We start from the raw sequence: 18859 nt of genomic DNA, 5'->3' as shown, positions 1-18859 counted from the left end.
TATCTCTTTTGAAGAAATTCTTCCACACGGTGCGGCATAATCATCGCAGAAGGAAAATGTGTTTTTTTTTGCTTTTCCTTTCCAACATGGCTGCCAGTTAATTAGTCCTCTCTCTGTTTTTGGTCCGTCTGGGTCATTGTGGATCAGATCTAATTATCCTCTGGTCTATTTCAGTCCGGGTCTGACTGTTCCTGGGTCACTTTCGGAGCAGGTCTCTTGTTTTTTTTTATTTCATTCATTTCTGCACATTGGTTTCGGGTAGGTTTTTTCATGGCTCTACAGTGGTTTGCCTTCAGGGAGTGTATGGAACTTTGTTTTGGTCACAAATCTAATAACATTAACATGCAGTATATAATGTTGGAATAAAATGTTATTTTGAAGTCAATTCAATGATTAAAAAAGTACTTGAAGACCATCTTAACAATTTAGTGGCACGTTAGTGTTTCATTCCATCTGTGACTCCAAAATATGAACCCTTTTAAAAAATTTTTTATCAAGGTCTCAATTTAGATAAACCTCACAGTGATGACAATTTATTCATGCATTCATAAATTTTTTTTTTTTGCCTAATTCAAGACAAAAATGTAGTCTGGCTATCACCAGACCAAGCTCAATCTTTTAAGATTGAACATTAGTCTGGGGAGTCTGCTCTGTATTTTTCTACTGCACAAGAGGCGTGATCAACGGGCGTAGTTAAAATGACTCTGTACCCAATTGGATAGTCCTTCAACCAATCAGAGCAACGATCCGGGTGACGTAGCTTGCTGCGCTTCGGTGGCCGGCTTGTTGAATGTAAATAAGAAGCTGCTTGGTTGCTTCTCTATCGTCATCGTGTTAAACCCGCCAATAGCGCGCGCCGCTTTGTGATTGTTCCCGCAAAATTTGCGACGGAAGCAGGATAGATAAAGGTTTCCAGCCTGAGCTGCGGGGCGAAATCAAATCGCCGGCAGATTGGGCGGGGTTTACCCAGTCTAACAAAGATGAACACTGTGCCACAGAATTAACCCATACAATGTCAGAAAGGATTATTATTGTACAAAGCTACCTAAACAAAAGACAGATTAAGCACAGTAGCCAAGGACTCAGCTATCTCATTTCACAGTTTGCTGACTCGATTTATCCTGCCAGGCAGGAATGATCTACAAACCTATTTTGTTTTTGAGTTGATTTACCTTTCTCCGTCAGCCTCAGTTCTCAACTCTCACTCCTGAGAGCACGTGGATCAATTGGAGTCTGCCAAACCCATGTTAGCAACTCCAGTCAACACAGTAATGAACCTCTGGGGAGTGAAAGAGCTGTTGATGAGGGCAGGCAGATTAGAAAATGGAGAAAAAGCAAAGGAAAGGTAAAAGCCAAAGTGGGAGAAGAAAAAGAATGGAGGACAGTAGCCATTCCCTGCTGAAGAAAGTCCAAAATTGATTTTCAGGCTTGTATTGTTGTAATAGGCAGCAAAGACTGAATTGCCAGGAGGGTTCCACTTTATTAGTATGTATTGCTAAGACAGTAGGTCTAGCAAAACTAGAAGGGCAGCAAGAGAGCGCAGACCTCGGCCAAGGCCAAATGCCCTATCTCGCATTGTTAACCAATGTAAATTGATTGGAAAATGATCTGGATCCGCTCCAACGTTGAATGGGTTCTATCTCGATCCATGCTACTCCTTTCCACCAAGTTTCATAAAGCCAGTAGTTTTTCGTGAGTTGATTGATTATGTGGAGGTGGTGAAAGCAAAGGATGATTCATAACCAAAAAAATAAAGAGCTGAAAAGGATACAATGACATGGATGGGAACTTTAGTGGTCTTGTAAGCCTCTTTGTCCCATATTAAGTCACCCAAACTGACAAATATCTAACAGTGTCTGGGCCTACTAGGGCTTTTGGTAAAGTACCCCTACCTATCCCTACCCTTTTTTTTATTTTTTTTTACCACCCATTCTTCTTTTGTTTAGGTAAACAAAAGAAGAATGGGTGGTAAAAAAAAACACTATCTGTGTGTCACTTCTTACTGTTTCTTACGTCATATCATTGGATTGCTACTTCTCTGTTATTCCTCATGCTTGCGTGCTTTGTCTATTCTGCCTATTCTTCCTCTCTCCTTCATCTCCTCCAACCTTCATCCATCTCTGGTTCGTGATTGGAAGAGGCCTTTGACATGACACGTCCTTGCTCTTTGAAATGTTCCGGTTTCTCTTGTGCATCTTGACAAATTGAATCTGTCTGAACACATCTCTGGGCAGAAGGAAAGTCAGAGATGTAAATGATCATTCTATTTTAGTGCCTCAATATCACCACTCTCTTTTATGCATTTTTCCAATGATAAGGCAGGGAAAACACTTTCTTAAAGGTCCCATATGTAAAAAAAAAAAAAAAAAGAAAAAAGAGATTTACATGTATTATAAATGAGGTCGAGGTGCTATATAAATTCTGTGAAAGTATCAAAACAATCAACAGAGAAATGCACACAGCCTTTATTCAGAAACTGTGCCTTTAAACAAGCTGCCAGGACTTTTGGCCTGTTGTGATGTCACAACTATACTTCATGTAGGTAGAAAGAGCCGCTACGGTGCTAGTCATTCCCCGCTACGGTGCTAGTCATTCCCCGGCTGCAATGACGGTGCAGAGACGCTGAGCGCAGATGCAGGAGACCCAGAACAGCAGACTGCAGTTTTTCAGGAGGGAGGCTTAAAGAGTTTCAGACAGAGGGTGACTACAGGTATATTCAGACAGAGAGTATGAGAAAACTAATGTTTTTCAAACGTTAAAGCATGTAAACATGTTCTAGTAGAAAACCAGCAAAACAATTATTAACCTGAAAATGAGCAGCAAAATATGGAACCTTTAAAGCAGCTCACTGTTTTCATATGAGCAATGGATCTAATGACTATTTGTAATGTGAAAGATGTTGCCCATACTGATGAACCCACAAGAAAATATTCACCTAACTCTGCAGTTAAGTTCTATGGAGCCCTTTAGCATCGTTTAGCTCATTGTTTTGGCAGGCAGTTCTGATAAACAACCTGGTCACCTCCAAACAGCTGATAGACAAAGTTGGCAACTAGCTAGTGAAGCATTTAGTAGCCATAAAACTGGTGGGAACCAAAACGGAGCAAAAACGAGGGTGACTATTGGAATAAAGTTGTCATGTGACCAAGAACACAATCCTTGTCTGCTGGATGTGCAAATAGGCAGCTGTTTCCTAACATGTAGGCGTTCTCAACCTCAGATGGTAATACATTATGTAAATGTTGTGTTGAAAGCTTCCTGCACCCAAGTGGCCAAACATGCAATTAATGCAGGTTTAAGCAAATTTTCGGACCGAAATCAATTAATTTTAATGGAACGGCTGCACTCGGGGGATATTCGCTCACAGCTAATCTGTGCGATGCTTTCATGTAGCGTTCGTCTCGATGAACATATGAACATTCATACATTTAATTTGTACACACAAATGCCAACAGTAGACGTGGTATCAACTGTTCATCAGAAACAAAGCAGCAACACCCCACTTCACGCTTTGCGCCATCAGTTGGATCCCAGCCACTAGGGAAAATACACAAATCCCCTGTGTGTGTGTGTGTGTGTGTGTGTGTGTGTGTGTGTATGTGTGTGTGTGTGTGAGTGAGTGAGTGAGAGAGAGAATGTGTGTGCGTGTATGTTTAAGTGTATGTATGTATCCAACAGCTCTCTGCAGCTTTGTAAACAAGGCCATGGTCGCTCAGCGTAACCTCATTCAAGGACGCTTTCGTTTGTGTGTGTGTGTGTGTGTGTGTGTGTGTGTGTGTGTGTGTGTATGTATGTGTGTGTCAGGCGGGATTCAAACCTACAGGTCTGATGGTCATTGTGTTGAAGGACTCCATCCATCAGCGGTCTCAGTGGTGCAGATCATAATGGAATCAGGCCCGTATGTATGGATGTGTATATTCGTGTTTTTGTCCTGAGATTGGACGCTGACATTGAGTAAATGGGAAGTTTTGGTGCTAGGTGACAACATAATCAGGATTATAGAGGATGATGTTTTGGCTGATTTATATTTCCCCATGCTCTCCGTCTTTAGCTGCTTTCCTCTGCAGTATTTTGGCTCGCTGCCAAGTGTGTACTCCGGGACAAATGGGCGAGCCCAGTGTGAGTCATGCTCTCATGGGAGATTCAGAAGCACTCGCACATATACACACACACCACAACATGTGTGTAACCCATACATTTTTCAGCGAGATTCGATTCCACGTCAGAGCGGCCGTTCGACGTTTTCAGAGCAGGAAAGAAGAACTGTGACTACTGTCGCAAAGAAAGGAGAGAGTTGAGGGGAAGGAAAGGGAGATAAAGTGCTATAAAGATGAGAAGATGGTGTGTGGGGGAGGGGGGAGGGTAACTTTCTCAAGGTGAATGCTGAAGATCGTGGCAAACACATACAAATGAGTTGGCTGAGGAGAAACTGAGAGAAGGTGTGGGAAAATGAAGCCAAGTGTATTCTCTCTGCACGCTGTTTTGTCGCCGCCTTCCTCTTTTTCTCCCTCTCACCCAAAATCAAAACAACACACATGCAGTAACGTATGAGCCCTGTGTCATTTGAGGTGAACGTTGAGAGAGGAAGGCATGAAATCTGAGCACCAGATAACAGTATTCCCGATCCAAAATGACTTGTGGCCATTAGTCTTTTCTCCTCTTTCTGTCTCACACGCTCTGAAGACGTGAGGTGAACGGACAGCGGGGGTAATTTAGCCAGTGAGGAGTCTGCGCGTTACGCAACAGCCTATTTCTCCTTACATAACGCTGCAGTTTCAGAGTGGAAGATTAGCCCCGCTATACTGTTCCCGTTGTAGCAGATGCCACAGCCAATCTCTCCTCGCGGGCATCATGCATACATGTCGACAAGCTGATTAGCCGTATAGAGCCCGAATTACCCTCCGAACGGAGATGCAGAGATACCATATTATGATGGTATATCGGGCTCAGTTGCAGAAGCCTGTGGGGTAGAAACATTTTCACCAATATTAATCTGCAAATCGCACATAAAGAGTAGCATTAGAGCAGGCATATAAAATGCGTGCTGTAACACTGTATGAAATATTTAGCTGGCTTACACCACGTGGAAGTGTCAGATGTGTGTGTGTGTGTGTGGGGAGGGGGGGATTGATTGCTTTTCGTTGGGCATCCAGTAACATTCTATTTATCAGTCATTTCTCTGTCCATGCCGCTCCACTGGCTGATTCATAAGCTAATAAATACTGCAGCTGGGCATTCTTACACTAGTATGTCAAGTTAGGCTCAAGCAGATACAGGCTGTGATAGATCATTATTGGGGAAATGAGAAGGAGGCTGATGAATAGTTTGCATTTCCACCACCCGCGGGGCTATTAATTTGAAATCTGTCAAACCGAATCATAGGCGTCAGCAAATTCCCGAACCGGCCAACCACGTTTCTGGGCCGCTTGTTGAGGTGCGTCGATGCAGCGAAAATGCAAAGTACCTTGACTGATTTATACTAGCTGTATCTGTCAGAGTGTTGCTGAATTCCACCCCCCCCCCACCCCCCCTCCAGTCAATCCAGCGGTTGCTTCTTTGTTGTTCCTCTGTTGTTTTCTCTTTCTAATCTGCCTGTTTGGCGCTCGTGTATCAGATCTGAGAGGGAAATGCAGACAGAAATTGAGGAAATGCAAATAGATCAAGAAGAAGAAGACGTGAAGCTGGAGGGGTGCTAGAGAAGAATCACTATTGAGCTGTCTGTGAAGAAATGAAACCAAGAATTAAAATCCTTAAAAAAAAAAAATGCATTTTCCCGGTTGACTATCCCCTTAATTGACTAGCAGTGCGCACAGCGAAGAGAGAGCGAGATCTTGACATCTTCAAAAGGAGCTTTGATCTCAAAGCACCGTGAGGCCCCGGAGGATCATCAAGGTTTCCCTCTGTCCTTTTATCACATAGTGTTTCTCTCGGCCCCTTTGCTTCTCCTCATCCTCCTCCTCCTGCGCTCCCCTCTTCCTCTCCTGCTCGGTGCGATCAGCGAGAGCTCTCTGAGACTGCCTGATAACGACGATACAGACAACTGCAGCCTCGTTTTGGCGCCGCCTCATTCCCATTCGGCTCTCGACCAACGGCGCTTAGCTCGACGCGCTCCCGCACGCTTGCAAGGTCATGTTGAAATATTTTCTGAACGCTTTACGGATTCCCAGCGCTGCTCCTTCTCGTGCGCCGCCCGCTGCACGGAATTCCAAAGCCAATTTGTCTTTGAGAAACAGGAAAGGAGAGACTAATGAGAGGATTACACAAACTTTTTTAAAATTTTTCTGGCAGCTTAGCTCTGTGAGAAGCTGATGATGCATTGTTGTTGTACCAAAATCTTAGATATTTGACAAGAACAGCAAGTTTATGCTCGGAGTATTAGAATCTTATTTAGGAGTTTTTCTGAGAGTTTTTCTTAAAGTGCTCATATTATGCTCATTTTCAGGTTCATAATTGTTGAGCCAAAATAGGTTTACATGGTTTCATTTTTCAAAAAACACCATATTTTTGTTGTACCACACATTGCTGCAGCTCCTCTTTTCACCCTGTGTGTTGAGCTCTCTGTTTTAGCTACAGAGTGAGGCATCTCACTTCTGTTCCATCTTTGTTGGGAGTCGCACATGCGCAGTAGCTAGGTAAGGACTACTAGCCAGTCACAAGCAGAGTATGAGGGTGTGCCCTGACAGTACCTAGGTAAGGACTACTAGCCAGTCAGAAGCAGAGTATGAGGGCGTGCCCTGACAGTACCTAGGTAAGGACTACTAGCCAGTCACAAGCAGAGTATGAGGGCGTGCCCTGACAGTACCTAGGTAAGGACTACTAGCCAGTCAGAAGCAGAGTATGAGGGCGTGCCCTGACAGTACCTAGGTAAGGACTACTAGCCAGTCAGAAGCAGAGTATGAGGGCGTGCCCTGACAGTACCTAGGTAAGGACTACTAGCCAGTCACAAGCAGAGTATGAGGGTGTGACCTGACAGTACCTAGGTAAGGACTACTAGCCAGTCACAAGCAGAGTATGAGGGAGTGCCCTGACAGTACCTAGGTAAGGACTACTAGCCAGTCACAAGCAGAGTATGAGGGTGTGCCCTGACAGTACCTAGGTAAGGACTACTAGCCAGTCACAAGCAGAGTATGAGGGAGTGCCCTGACAGTACCTACGTAAGGACTACTAGCCAGTCACAAGCAGAGTATGAGGGAGTGCCACACTAGCAGCTAGGCCAGCATTATAACGTGTGTTACAAAGACGCACGTTCGTCACGGAAGTAAAGGCTGGACTACAATAGAGCTGTTTAAAGGAAATGGAAAAAGCCAAAAAGCATAATATGAGCACTTTAACATTAGAACCGCCGTATACCACGCCATTTAATGTTGTCTTAAAAGTTTACTTGTCTGCACACGCCTATACTGTCATAAGGATGGAATAATGTTTAGAAAACCAAATAAACGGGTCAATAAACAGAGGTACGAATTAGCACAACTTTTATGCATTTCTTTTACATCTACTGCAGCCATATTCACTGTGTTCACTCAGAAGGAATCAGTTCACATGGGTAGGCACTTGCAATGACATCTCGAACATGTTAAGAGGCTAAAAGCACGTTTAAAACCTGCCCCGTTTCAGCCGCCTGGGTGCGAAAGCTAGCAGTAGCATAACTCGGTGTAGGCAACACCGATTATTTTTGTTTTTCTCGCTACTGACAGCACTACGTGACAACAAACAACATAGCTACGTGTTGAAATCGACCGGAATTCTCCTTAATGTGTTTGTTAGCTTGTTAACGTGACCAGTTAGCTAACGTAGCCTGTTTAATGTTAACGCTAACGTTACCGTTAACAGCTAACGTTACCGTTAACAGCTAACGTTATCGTTAATAGCTAACGTTAACGAGTCAGAAGCTGACGTTTGCATTTAGCTACAATGAGCGAGCTGACGATAGCGTTACTTTCGTACAGGTCACTGACGACCACTTAACGTTTAAATTGAGGACAGCTACGCTCATTATTGTAAGTGCAATGATAAGTTAAAGTCCAATAAGTACTTTATCACACTGTATGAATGTGTGTCCCAGCCCAGGAGTGTGTGTGTGTGTGTGTGTGTGTGTGTCCCAGGCCAGGAGGAAATTAACTAACAATATCAAGATCAACAAGCCACTGACAGTGACGGTTATGTTCATATTTGATTAATTCAATAAATTATAATTTTTTGTCTTAAATCCACCAGCCATTTTCATATTATACCAACATTTGCAGCATCCTGAGCCTTTTTGGTAAGGTTTCTAGGAAATCTCAGCCAGAGTAATTAATTGATAGTAATAATTATTATTCGCCCCAAAACAAGTTTCCTTTTTATTTTTAAAGAACTATACAAAAAATTTTTTTTACTTTTTGCAACTTTCACTGTCTATGTGAATCCCTATGCAGAATTATCAGTAGTAGGCTACCATGAATAGGACAGGATGGGATCATAGAGACACAGCAAGTCCTGTTTTTCACCTTTATGAGGCAAAACAAACTGGCTGGTGGTCAAAAAAGTTAACTTCAGGCCCTGGACAGGTGCATCTTGTCTAGCAGCTCCAACTTTTAGAAACACCCAAAAAGGGCCAACTTCAGCACTGTTGTTGCCATCTTGGCCTTTGTTTGTGGTGTGACTCATTCACCTCTAGTCTCTAATCTTTTCAGATGAATTTAAAGAAAAAGGTTGATGATTGATCATGTAATCATTTTCAAAACATTCAAAACTGCCACTGTGTTATTTCTGTTTCAAAAGGCTGCAATAAATAACACATTCAAATCTAGAGTATTCATGTAATTTCATACATTAGCAGTGAAATTACTTAATGGCTAATAATCGTGATAATCGTGAAACCGTGATTATTTTTGAGACTATAATCGTACCAACAAAATCTGTAATCGTTGCATCCCTACCCCCTAACATGGAGGATCTTTGGTTGTTTAATTGAGCTCAGGAACTAAAAGAGATGCTGTTTTCCTCAGGCACTTGAGGTGTAATCGTATTTAATTGAAATGTTTGATATCACGTATCATAAGGCAGAGCTCGTTCCCTCCAGCCCACAGTGGACCCCCTACCTACGCCACTGATTGACCCACAGAAAGAAAAGTATGATGAGCAAACCTCGGGATAAAAGAGCAAAATGTAACATTCTTTCTCCTGACATTAGCCGACAGCTGAAGCAGATTAAGGGCTGCTAAGCAGTAGCTTAGGAGATGTGGTGTTTAAAGAGCAGCCAGAGCTTATTGTCAGTTACCTACCAGTCCTTTAATTTCAGTGTTGCAGGCTTGACTGCTCCTAGTCATTCAAAGAGTTTTTTTTTTGGTTCCTTCTGTTTCCAGAGATATGTTCGCTTAAGGGAAATGGCCATTAAAATGTCATTACTGCTACACTAAAATCATTTTTTGAAAAGTACTGGTTCCCAGCGGCTTCCCGCCGTAATGGGCTCGATTCATTCCCTCAGCACGGGGAAGAACCCTAATGTTGCGGAACACAAATGCTAATCTCTCTGTAAATATCACTCAAATTCACTCCCCCTCCCCCTTTTCAGTCATATTAGCATGGATTCATTCTGCTTTGCCTTGGCAAATTGAATTAATTCTCCAGGCAAAGGTGTTATGATTATTCTAAGCATCCTAGTGCGTGGGCCGTAATGGAGATGATCCTGGCATTTGTCTTCCTTCTCCCCTCTTTCTTCTTTGCTGCAGTATCTCAAAGGTATCAATGGTTCAATTTTCATTCATGTGCGCCTCACTAATAACTCTCTGGCAGTATTCATACTCGTGTCTTAGAATCAATATTGGATTTGGGCATGCATGGGGAGAGAAGTCCAAAAGACTGCAAGGGTCAGTCCGTAACATGAATGAATTGATTAAGTGCCTAAGAAGCTGGAAGCACTTTGCCATTTGAGACGTTCTTTGCGAAATGAGATCGTCTGCCGAGCAGTCCATCAAGGTCCACTCGGAGCAACTCATCCTGGTCTAACTTAGTTCACGTAGGACAGTCCGTTTCCCGCTTCCGCATTGATTCTTCTCGTTTATTCTGACTGTTCAACTGTGTTTTATTTTCAACTGATCTCTCTACGCCATTAATCATGGCCACCAGCACTTGCACTCGCGCCGCCATTTGAGCATGCTCAATTAATACCCTAATGGAGGTTGTCATCGGTGCATAGCCAGACTGTACTGTGGCCTTGCCTGCATACTGTAACCACTTTTACACAGCACCAAAGAGTGGTTTGGATGCTCATAAATTTGGCTGCGATTATACCGCTCATTAACTTACTGTACAACCTCTGCACTTATTTACTCAATTAACTTGCCATTTTCAAGTTCTGTTAACATTGGGATGTTTTATTTTCCTTTTTTAAATACTTAATCAGCCATGAATAATGGAGGACCGCTGGGAGCCAAAGCCGCGCATTCACCTCTGAATAATCTCGGGACGTACGGGAGGTGGCAAAATAAATGCACATAGCTAATGAGATAATGGAATCAATGAAGGTGTTGCTGTGGTTGTCCGATAGGATAGAAGGTGTGCAAACGTGACACCCCCCCCCACCCCACCCCTCCCAGTTGCTCTGGATCGCGGCAGTGCAGAGCAAAACTGCGACAGCTGATTTACTGCCAGACAGAGAATTAGTCTGTAATGGTTGCTGTCTGCTATGTACTCTGTCTGTTTCTCTCCCCCTCTCTCTCCCCCTCTCTCTCTCAGCGTTGTTCTGTGCCTCTCTGGCAGACTGTAACTCTGTAAATGACTTTGACCTTTCCTGGGACCGAGGACAGGAACCACAGAGAGGAGAGGAGAGAGATGGCAGGAGATGAGGGTAGAGTAGGCGGTTGACTGTAATAAACTCAAAGCAGTGGGCGGCTGTCAACACTAATAGATGGGAGATGGGAGGGGGGTCACCAGGTTGATGAATACTAAAGGTGCCTGAGTCCTCAACAAGTACTCTGGTTTTATTTATTTTTTTTACCAGTGAGATCTGATGCTCACAGCATCATCACGCCACAGGCAGTGAGGGTCTTTTTGGTGACTCGAGGAAAATATATTTAGATTTCCGCGACAGGACAGCAAAGGAGCAACCTCCTCATGTGTATTAGCACGGCTTCATGACTGCAGTGTAATTGCATCGCAGTGTAGTACTAGTTTACAATGTGACTGCTTCTGTGTAATACATTCACATTCACGGACATAATGATTTGCTAGTAGGATCCCCTTTACGGGATGCCATCTGGAACCTGGCTACTCTAAACGGGGTAACTTGATGGTTTAAGACATAAAATAGAACATCAGCAACAAAAAGTGTTCCACATAGCCTACCTCCCTGCTATTTGGTTTTGGGTTTGTGTCAAATGTTTTTGCTGTAGTAGAGCGGAACACCTTTCTACAACACCAGAAAGGTTCAACTTTTCAGTTACACCCACATTCATAAAGTTTCTAAGTAAATTCAAGTGTTCAAAGGACATCGAATGTGTTCAGTATGTTGGTGCCTACATCTCATAACGTTCTCTGTCGTCCTCTGCCTACAGGAGCGGGGAAAGATCGGCGTGATCTTCAACGTGGGAACGGACGACATAATCATCGAGGAGAGCGCGGTGATGGTGAGCGACGGCAAGTACCACGTGGTGCGATTCACACGGAGCGGCGGCAACGCCACGCTACAGGTGGACAACCAGCCGGTCATCGAACGTTTCCCCTCAGGTAGGAACAGGGGCGACCGAGGGGGGGGAGGGAGGGAGGGGAGGGAGGGAGGGAGGGAGATATCACTGTCAGATTTGAACCTTTGCAGTATTGAATTCTTAGATAAACTGGGCAACACATTGGAGAGAGAAAGACGGGGCTTCAGAAAACAAATGGTATTCATTAATTCTGACTCCCATGTGCCACTACAAGTGATTTGTTTTTTTGTAGAGCATTCTGTGAGGGCTCTGGTTTATTTATCACGACATTCATATTTAGAGCATGCCTGCGTTGTTCAGGTACTTAAGACAGGTTCTACAGGAAGAGCCAAGCAGCCTTTCCCCGAGGCAGGCAATCTCCCATCGAAGAGAATCCACCTCTCTGCAGTCAGTCTACCGTTGTAGCCCCTGGTACTGCGAAAAGCCAGTATTGAATAGAGGCCAGCAGAATGCGAACATGCCAGTCAGGCAGTGGCGGCTCTAGACCATTTTAAAATGGAGGGGCCACATGCAATTTTAGAGGTACCATATACAGTATATTAAGCACAAATGTGTTACATGCCACCAACCCTCCATAGGTTTGGTTCTACAAAAGACTTAACGATTTACACATAACAGTAAACACAAGAATGCTCATTCAGGGATTTATTTTATGTATCACTGCACATGAATAATATCCCCTCTTTTGGGATAAAGGTGGGGTTAAAAAAAGTATAACAAATATTTGCCACAGTTAGGGGGGTGAGAGGGGGGGTCGAGGCTTGATATTACGGAGGGCACTGGCCACCCTTGACCCCGCCCTAGAACCGCCACTGCAGTCAGGCATGGGTCGGTAAAAGCATGGTTTTTGGAGCTGGATACAGAAGAAAAAAAAGAGACTCGACGCTGGGAAAGTGTATGTATGTTTAGAAGTCATGCCTCGGCTCCAGATGCACCATCATTTACACACACACACAGACTTAACACGACGGCAAACACCCGATGAGTCACTGCTGGGAGTGTATTTATTCCCTCACTTGTTGTTTAACCGTATTCATAGTATTCTATCATGGCCTGAATTAGGAGGCTATTTTTGGTTGCTTAGAAGCTCTCAGTCAGTGTCTCTCTCCATTGTGTTTCCCCTTTTTGTTCATGGTTGTTCAAAGGAAGACATTTTGTGTTCCCGTCCTGAGTTTGCATTTGGTAAACACCAGGCTGAGCCGGGCTCCGCTGCCTTCCACTGTTGGCTGCTAATTAGTAATTAATTATTCACACGTCCAAAGAAAAGAAGCTCTGGTACATTCATAAATGTGCAAACCTTTTTCTTTTTTTTTTTTGCCCACCAGTGTTTTGTTTTTTTATTCCACATTGATGCTGTCCGACTTGTAATCTCCACCCGCGCCTGAAGTCAGTCACCATTGTTTCACACAGCAGGAAGAGGGGCTGCTAATGTGGCCGTGATATTTACTCCAGTTGGCATATACAGCAATGGGACTGTGACATTCTCTGTCACAGCGGTGATCCCATATTTCGAGGCTTTGTTTTGGCATTGAGAGAAGTGTATTCTCTCGTTCATCCGTCAGCACGGCGAGGCCAGACCGAGGGGCATGCATCACAGTCAGAAGAGGAAGCGCCCTGTGACAGTTCACTCTCTCCACTTGGTATTATGATGGAAATGCAGCCCTTTTCGCAACGGCACACGCTCCAAAGAGGAGCCTTCTTCCACTAACGATAGCACCAACCGCTCGGAAAATAAGCAGCCTGTTAACACCGGCAAGTAGGCCTGTAACAATTATTACATAATGGTCTACATTACATCATTATTATTTTTTTAAGATTATATTTTGGGCTTTTCCGCCTTAATTGACAGGACATTTAAGTGAGAAAGGGGAGAGACAGGGGGAAGACACGCAGGAAATCGTCACAGGTCGGACTCGATGTATATGTGCACCTGCTCTACCCACTGAACCAACCCGGCCACTAATCGCAATTTTTTTTAGCGTAATCGCCGTTTCTTTATTTAACCGCAAATGAATTGCTAACATTAGCTAAGGTGATTGTCGATTTTATGTTCATTCAAGACAAAAATGTCAATGTTTTATGAAAACAAAGAGGCGTGGTTTACTTTATAGGCTGTGTACGTGTGTTATTAACGGTGTTGGGCACACTGTCATGAACACATGAACCCTAAAATGTTTTAATTTTTGATTTTAAATAAGATGTTTTTAATATTGGGATAGAATTTATTTTGTATTGGGACGCCGGGCTATTTATTTATTTACATAACTCTATATATATATATATATATAAATATATATATATATATTTATATATATATTTTATTTATTTTATGTGTTTATTTTGTTATGTCAGGAGAGATACCAGGGTAGTTGTGGAGGTGACCTTTTATTTAAAGTGTTAAATCTCCCGCTGTCCGTCCTGTCCGTCCTGTCCAGTGGTTCTTTTAACCTGCTTTTAATATCTGCTCGTCTTTTAAACAGCTTTTTTTTTTAATATAAAAACCCGGCTTTTTAAGGAGTTCTTTAAGTGTTTTATTCACACCAGTGGCCCATCCTGGGCGCTGCGTTTTAACCCAAACCTAAATTGTCGTGACAAAAAACGACAGAAGCGTTATGTCCTAAACGTTTATGACTTGTTTATAATGTTTATGACACGTTCATGACAGTGTCACGTCACTCTTACATAGATACCTTCAAGTAAAGTGTAATCCATAAATGGATGTTGTTTTTAAATTTGACCGAAATAAACAATTCTGTTGTTAATCGCCGTTATTTCTACGACAATTAACTGCACAGCCAGATTTGGAATTGTTAACCGCTCTACCGGCAAGTGAATGTCATCCTCCACATCTACGTTGTGTTTCATTAGGAAACCATAATGTAATGCACGGCCCCATATCGTATTCCTTTCATCCCTCTTCCCTTCCGCCCTCCTTTGCCGCGGTTGTTGTCTTTGTCAAACATTGCTTTCCTTTTTGTTGTCGTTTGCTGAGTTTCGTGTCTGTCTGCTGGGAGCCCGTCTGAAGTTTTGTGCGAGGTTATGGGGGCCGTGGAAAGGAAACAGATGAGGGAGAGAGGGGGAAGGGTGGTGGGGTGGTTGGGGGTTACTCGGTTGATGTGTAGAATAGTCTAGCTTTGATTCATTTATGTGCGCTAGATGGCACTGAAAATTATTTTTGGGGGCGCCCGCTTTGAAGGTTCCAGTCGTCACAGTCTGGTAGGGGGGGTGGCGTCCCAGGGAAACAGAGATGTCACACATTAGGAAAGCAAAACCTCGGATGGAGGCTGAGGCACAAAAGGGCGGAGGACTATGTAGGGGAAAGAGTGAGGGAGGGATTGAGGGGGGGGTGGCAACTTCCCTAACTTAGACAGGAGGTGTGTAAGGTAATATTTTGTAGAGAGGAGAAAGTCAAAAAGGGGGAGCTCCCTTGTTGAATCAAGTTCCTGTGACCCAGATTGGAGATATAAACCTCTTCTAAATCTCTAAACAGGACAAAATACTCCATACTCACGACACATTCAGACCTACTCCAATTTCTAGATGCTTAAATTATGCAACATCATCGCCATGCTGTCCCGGTGGAGCGCTGGATCTTAAAATGTCGCTGTAGCCAGATTTAGAATAAAATAGAACAAGTTGTGATGAAAGATACCTCTGACTTCTGTGAATTGTTACAGGTGCCAACATTGTCTGGTTCCTGGAACAGAAAAAGGAAGTGCAGTTCCCTGTGAAATCTCCCTCCCCAAAGGGACTGATGTGACCCACATCAGGCAGTCTCCTAGGGATGCCAATGCAGTTCTGAGCCTTGTCTGATGGCGCGAGCATACAGAGTCTATAGTCTGATATCCCCGAAGTTCCACTTCCGGTATTGCTCCGTTGCCGGAGCACGTTTTTCTCCCATCCTGGAATGCTGTGTGAACTAGCCAGACCTTCCTACGCAGCGCTGTGGAGGAAGGTCTGGCAATGCGAGACTACACGTGTGATTTTTTTCTCACGTAGACCATGGCGTAAGAACTGTTAGTCTCCAGAAGGATACAAGAGCTAATGTAAATCTGTCACCTCGTACAAAAAAGAAAGTGAAAGGTTATCTTTCTGTCTTTTTTTTGGCACACAGATATTTGTAAACACTATAATTAGGGCTTAGATTAGGAAGGGCTTGCGGGCCTGCCAGCAGCGGGTTTATAAACAGGAAGTCATTGTAAGGTGATGATTCGGAGAGACAGGATGTTGACAGCAAACGTGGTCGCCACGGGTCAGGCACATTCATCGGAAAAGCAACACGTCTCCTGATGTCCCACAAAGTGATGTTTGTAGTCCTCAGGGAGTGTGTGTGTGTGTGTGTGTGCGTGTGCGTGCATTTGATGGATAGAGAGCAGACAAAAAGTGTCAGAGGAGCGGCCAGCCAGCTAATCCAGTGTGTCAGGTGTCCCCGGTGGGTCCCGCAGCAACAGTTATTGGCCCAGCCCACCTCCCACATTCCCAAAATGGCAGACCGGCCCAATAAAAACATCCGTGTCCCGCCGAGCACCTCAACCTGGCCACAGATAAAATGGCAGATGTTAGCAGCAGCGCCATACGGACTATAATTGTTTCCCATCCGATGGCCTTTATTTACTGGTTATCTGCTGTGAGGAAGATATCCCATATGATGCCATTAATTGTTCAGTCTGCAATGGTTTATTTGCAATTTTATACCATGCCCTGAAGAATTTCTGATTTCCCATTTATTCCAAGGACGATAGCTTCAACAGAATGTTCACACTTAAAGAATATGGCAAGTGACTACTCCAGTTATCATAACTTAACGCTTAACCCAGAAGAAACCACCCTCGTCTTTGCGTCAGGGTAGATTCCACATACGTTATTTCTCAATAACCTCACGGAACATTATTTAAAGCAACAACTAAAAAACAGCGGTCACATGTGATATAATCTCTAGAAACATATCTGCATATGGATGCAGAATCTGTAGGCAACGGGACAAGAGTTTATCCTAGGCGTTCTGGTTTTCCATTTGGAGTCCCAGTAGTATTGACCAGTGGCGTTCAGTTTTTCCTTTAGGATTTTTTTTTTTTAGCAGTGGGGGCAGGTCTGTCCGAGCAATGGTCGACTCGGAAGAAAGCGAACGTTTTGACAATAAACTACAGTGCCTTGCGAAAGTATTCGGCCCCCTTGAACTTTTCGACCTTTTGCCACATTTCAGGCCTCAAACATAAAGATATAAAACTGTAATTTTTTGTGAAGAATCAACAACAAGTGGGACACAATCATGAAGTGGAACGGAATTTATTGGATATTTCAAACCTTTTAAACAAATAAAAAACTGAAATATTGGGCGTGCAAAATTATTCAGCCCCCTTAAGTTAATACTTTGTAGCGCACACCTTTTGCTGCGATTACAGCTGTAAGTTCGCGCGGGTATGTCTCTATCAGTTTTGCACATCGAGAGACTGACATTTTTGCCCATTCCTCCTTGCAAAACAGCTCGAGCTCAGTGAGGTTGGATGGAGAGCGTTTGTGAACAGCAGTTTTCAGTTCTTTCCACAGATTCTCGATTGGATTCAGGTCTGGACTTTGACTTGGCCATTCTAACACCTGGATATGTTTATTTGTGAACCATTCCATTGTAGATTTTGCTTTATGTTTTGGATCATTGTCTTGTTGGAAGACAAATCTCCATCCCAGTCTCAGGTCTTTTGCAGACTCCATCAGGTTTTCTTCCAGAATGGTCCTGTATTTGGCTCCATCCATCTTCCCATCAATTTTAACCATCTTCCCTGTCCCTGCTGAAGAAAAGCAGGCCCAAACCATGATGCTGCCACCACCATGTTTGACAGTGGGGATGGTGTGTTCAGGGTGATGAGCTGTGTTGCTTTTACGCCAAACATAACGTTTTGCATTGTTGCCAAAAAGTTTGATTTTGGTTTCATCTGACCACAGCACCTTCTTCCACATGTTAGATGTGTCTCCCAGGTGGCTTTGGGAAACTTTAAACGACACTTTTTATGGATATCTTTAAGAAATGGCTTTCTTCTTGCCACTCTTCCATAAAGGCCAGATTTGTGCAGTATACGACTGATTGTTGTCCTATGGTCAGAGTCTCCCACCTCAGCTGTAGATCTCTGCAGTTCATCCAGAGTGATCATGGGCCTCTTGGCTGCATCTCTGATCAGTCTTCTCATTGTATGAGCTGAAAGTTTAGAGGGATGGCCGGGTCTTCGTAGATTTGTAGTGGTCTGATACTCCTTCCATTTCAATATTATCGCTCTGCACAGTGCTCCTTGGGATGTTTAAAGCTTGGGAAATCTTTTGTATCCAATCCGGCTTTAAACTTCTCCACAACAGTATCTCGGACCTGCCTGGTGTGTTCCTTGTTCTTCATGATGCTCTCTGCGCTTTACACGGACCTCTGAGACTATCACAGAGCAGGTGCATTTATAGGAGACTTGATTACACACAGCTGGATTCTATTTATCATCATTAGTCATTTAGGTCAACATTGGATCATTCAGAGATCCTCACTGAACTTCTGGAGAGAGGTTGCTGCACTGAACGTAAAAGGGGCTGAATAATTTTGCACTTCCACTTTTTCAGTTTTTTATTTGTTAAAAAAGTTTGAAATAGCCAATGAATTTCGTTCCCACTTCATAATTGGGACCCACTTGTTGTTGATTCTTCACAAAAAATTACAGTTTTATATCTTTATGTTTGAGGCCTGAAATGTGGCAAAAGGTCGAAACGTTCAAGGGGGCCGAATACTTTCGCAAGGCACTGTACATCAACCCAACAGTATGTGGAGTTAAACTGGACGGGCCCAATAACCTCTGAATAGTTCTACTTGTTGTTAAATTGCAATGTGAGCGGCAGCCACATGTATTATGTGCATTATGTCGGCAGGATAATTTAAAAGGCACCTGCCACTACATTGTGCTCCTGCCCTATTTCTGATACCGTGGCGGCAGAAATTTTGCCATGGCGGGCCGCCACTACAAAATCTACATAGAAGAAACACTGGTGTTTGAGTGGGTTTTGGTTGCATGCAGGTAAATGGTCCATGTGGACAGCAAAAAGAGGCGAAAAACATTGGCCAAAAATGCAATCTCTGAACCCATCAGCTGTTGTCTGACGATGATTTAGCTTTTATTAGCTTATTTTTTAAATGAGATTTGCCA

The 18859-nt window shown here is 43.5% G+C and overlaps 1 protein-coding gene across 9 annotated transcripts in view; it reads left to right on the top strand.

Annotated features, from left to right (window-relative positions):
* Positions 1–18859, top strand: part of nrxn2b (neurexin 2b) — a 669808-nt gene that overhangs the window by 592617 nt on the left and 58332 nt on the right. For all 9 annotated transcript variants that reach the window (XM_039821634.1, XM_039821632.1, XM_039821630.1 and 6 more), the window contains one exon: positions 11538–11709. In XM_039821634.1, the coding sequence (XP_039677568.1) occupies positions 11538–11709 (172 nt within the window). The remainder of the gene's footprint in view (positions 1–11537; positions 11710–18859) is intronic.

Source organism: Perca fluviatilis, chromosome 14, assembly GCF_010015445.1.
Source record: "Perca fluviatilis chromosome 14, GENO_Pfluv_1.0, whole genome shotgun sequence".
NCBI classification, from domain to species: Eukaryota; Metazoa; Chordata; class Actinopteri; order Perciformes; family Percidae; genus Perca; species Perca fluviatilis.
The sequence above is the reverse complement of the archived record's forward strand: the minus strand, read 5'-3'. Positions and strand labels throughout refer to the sequence as shown.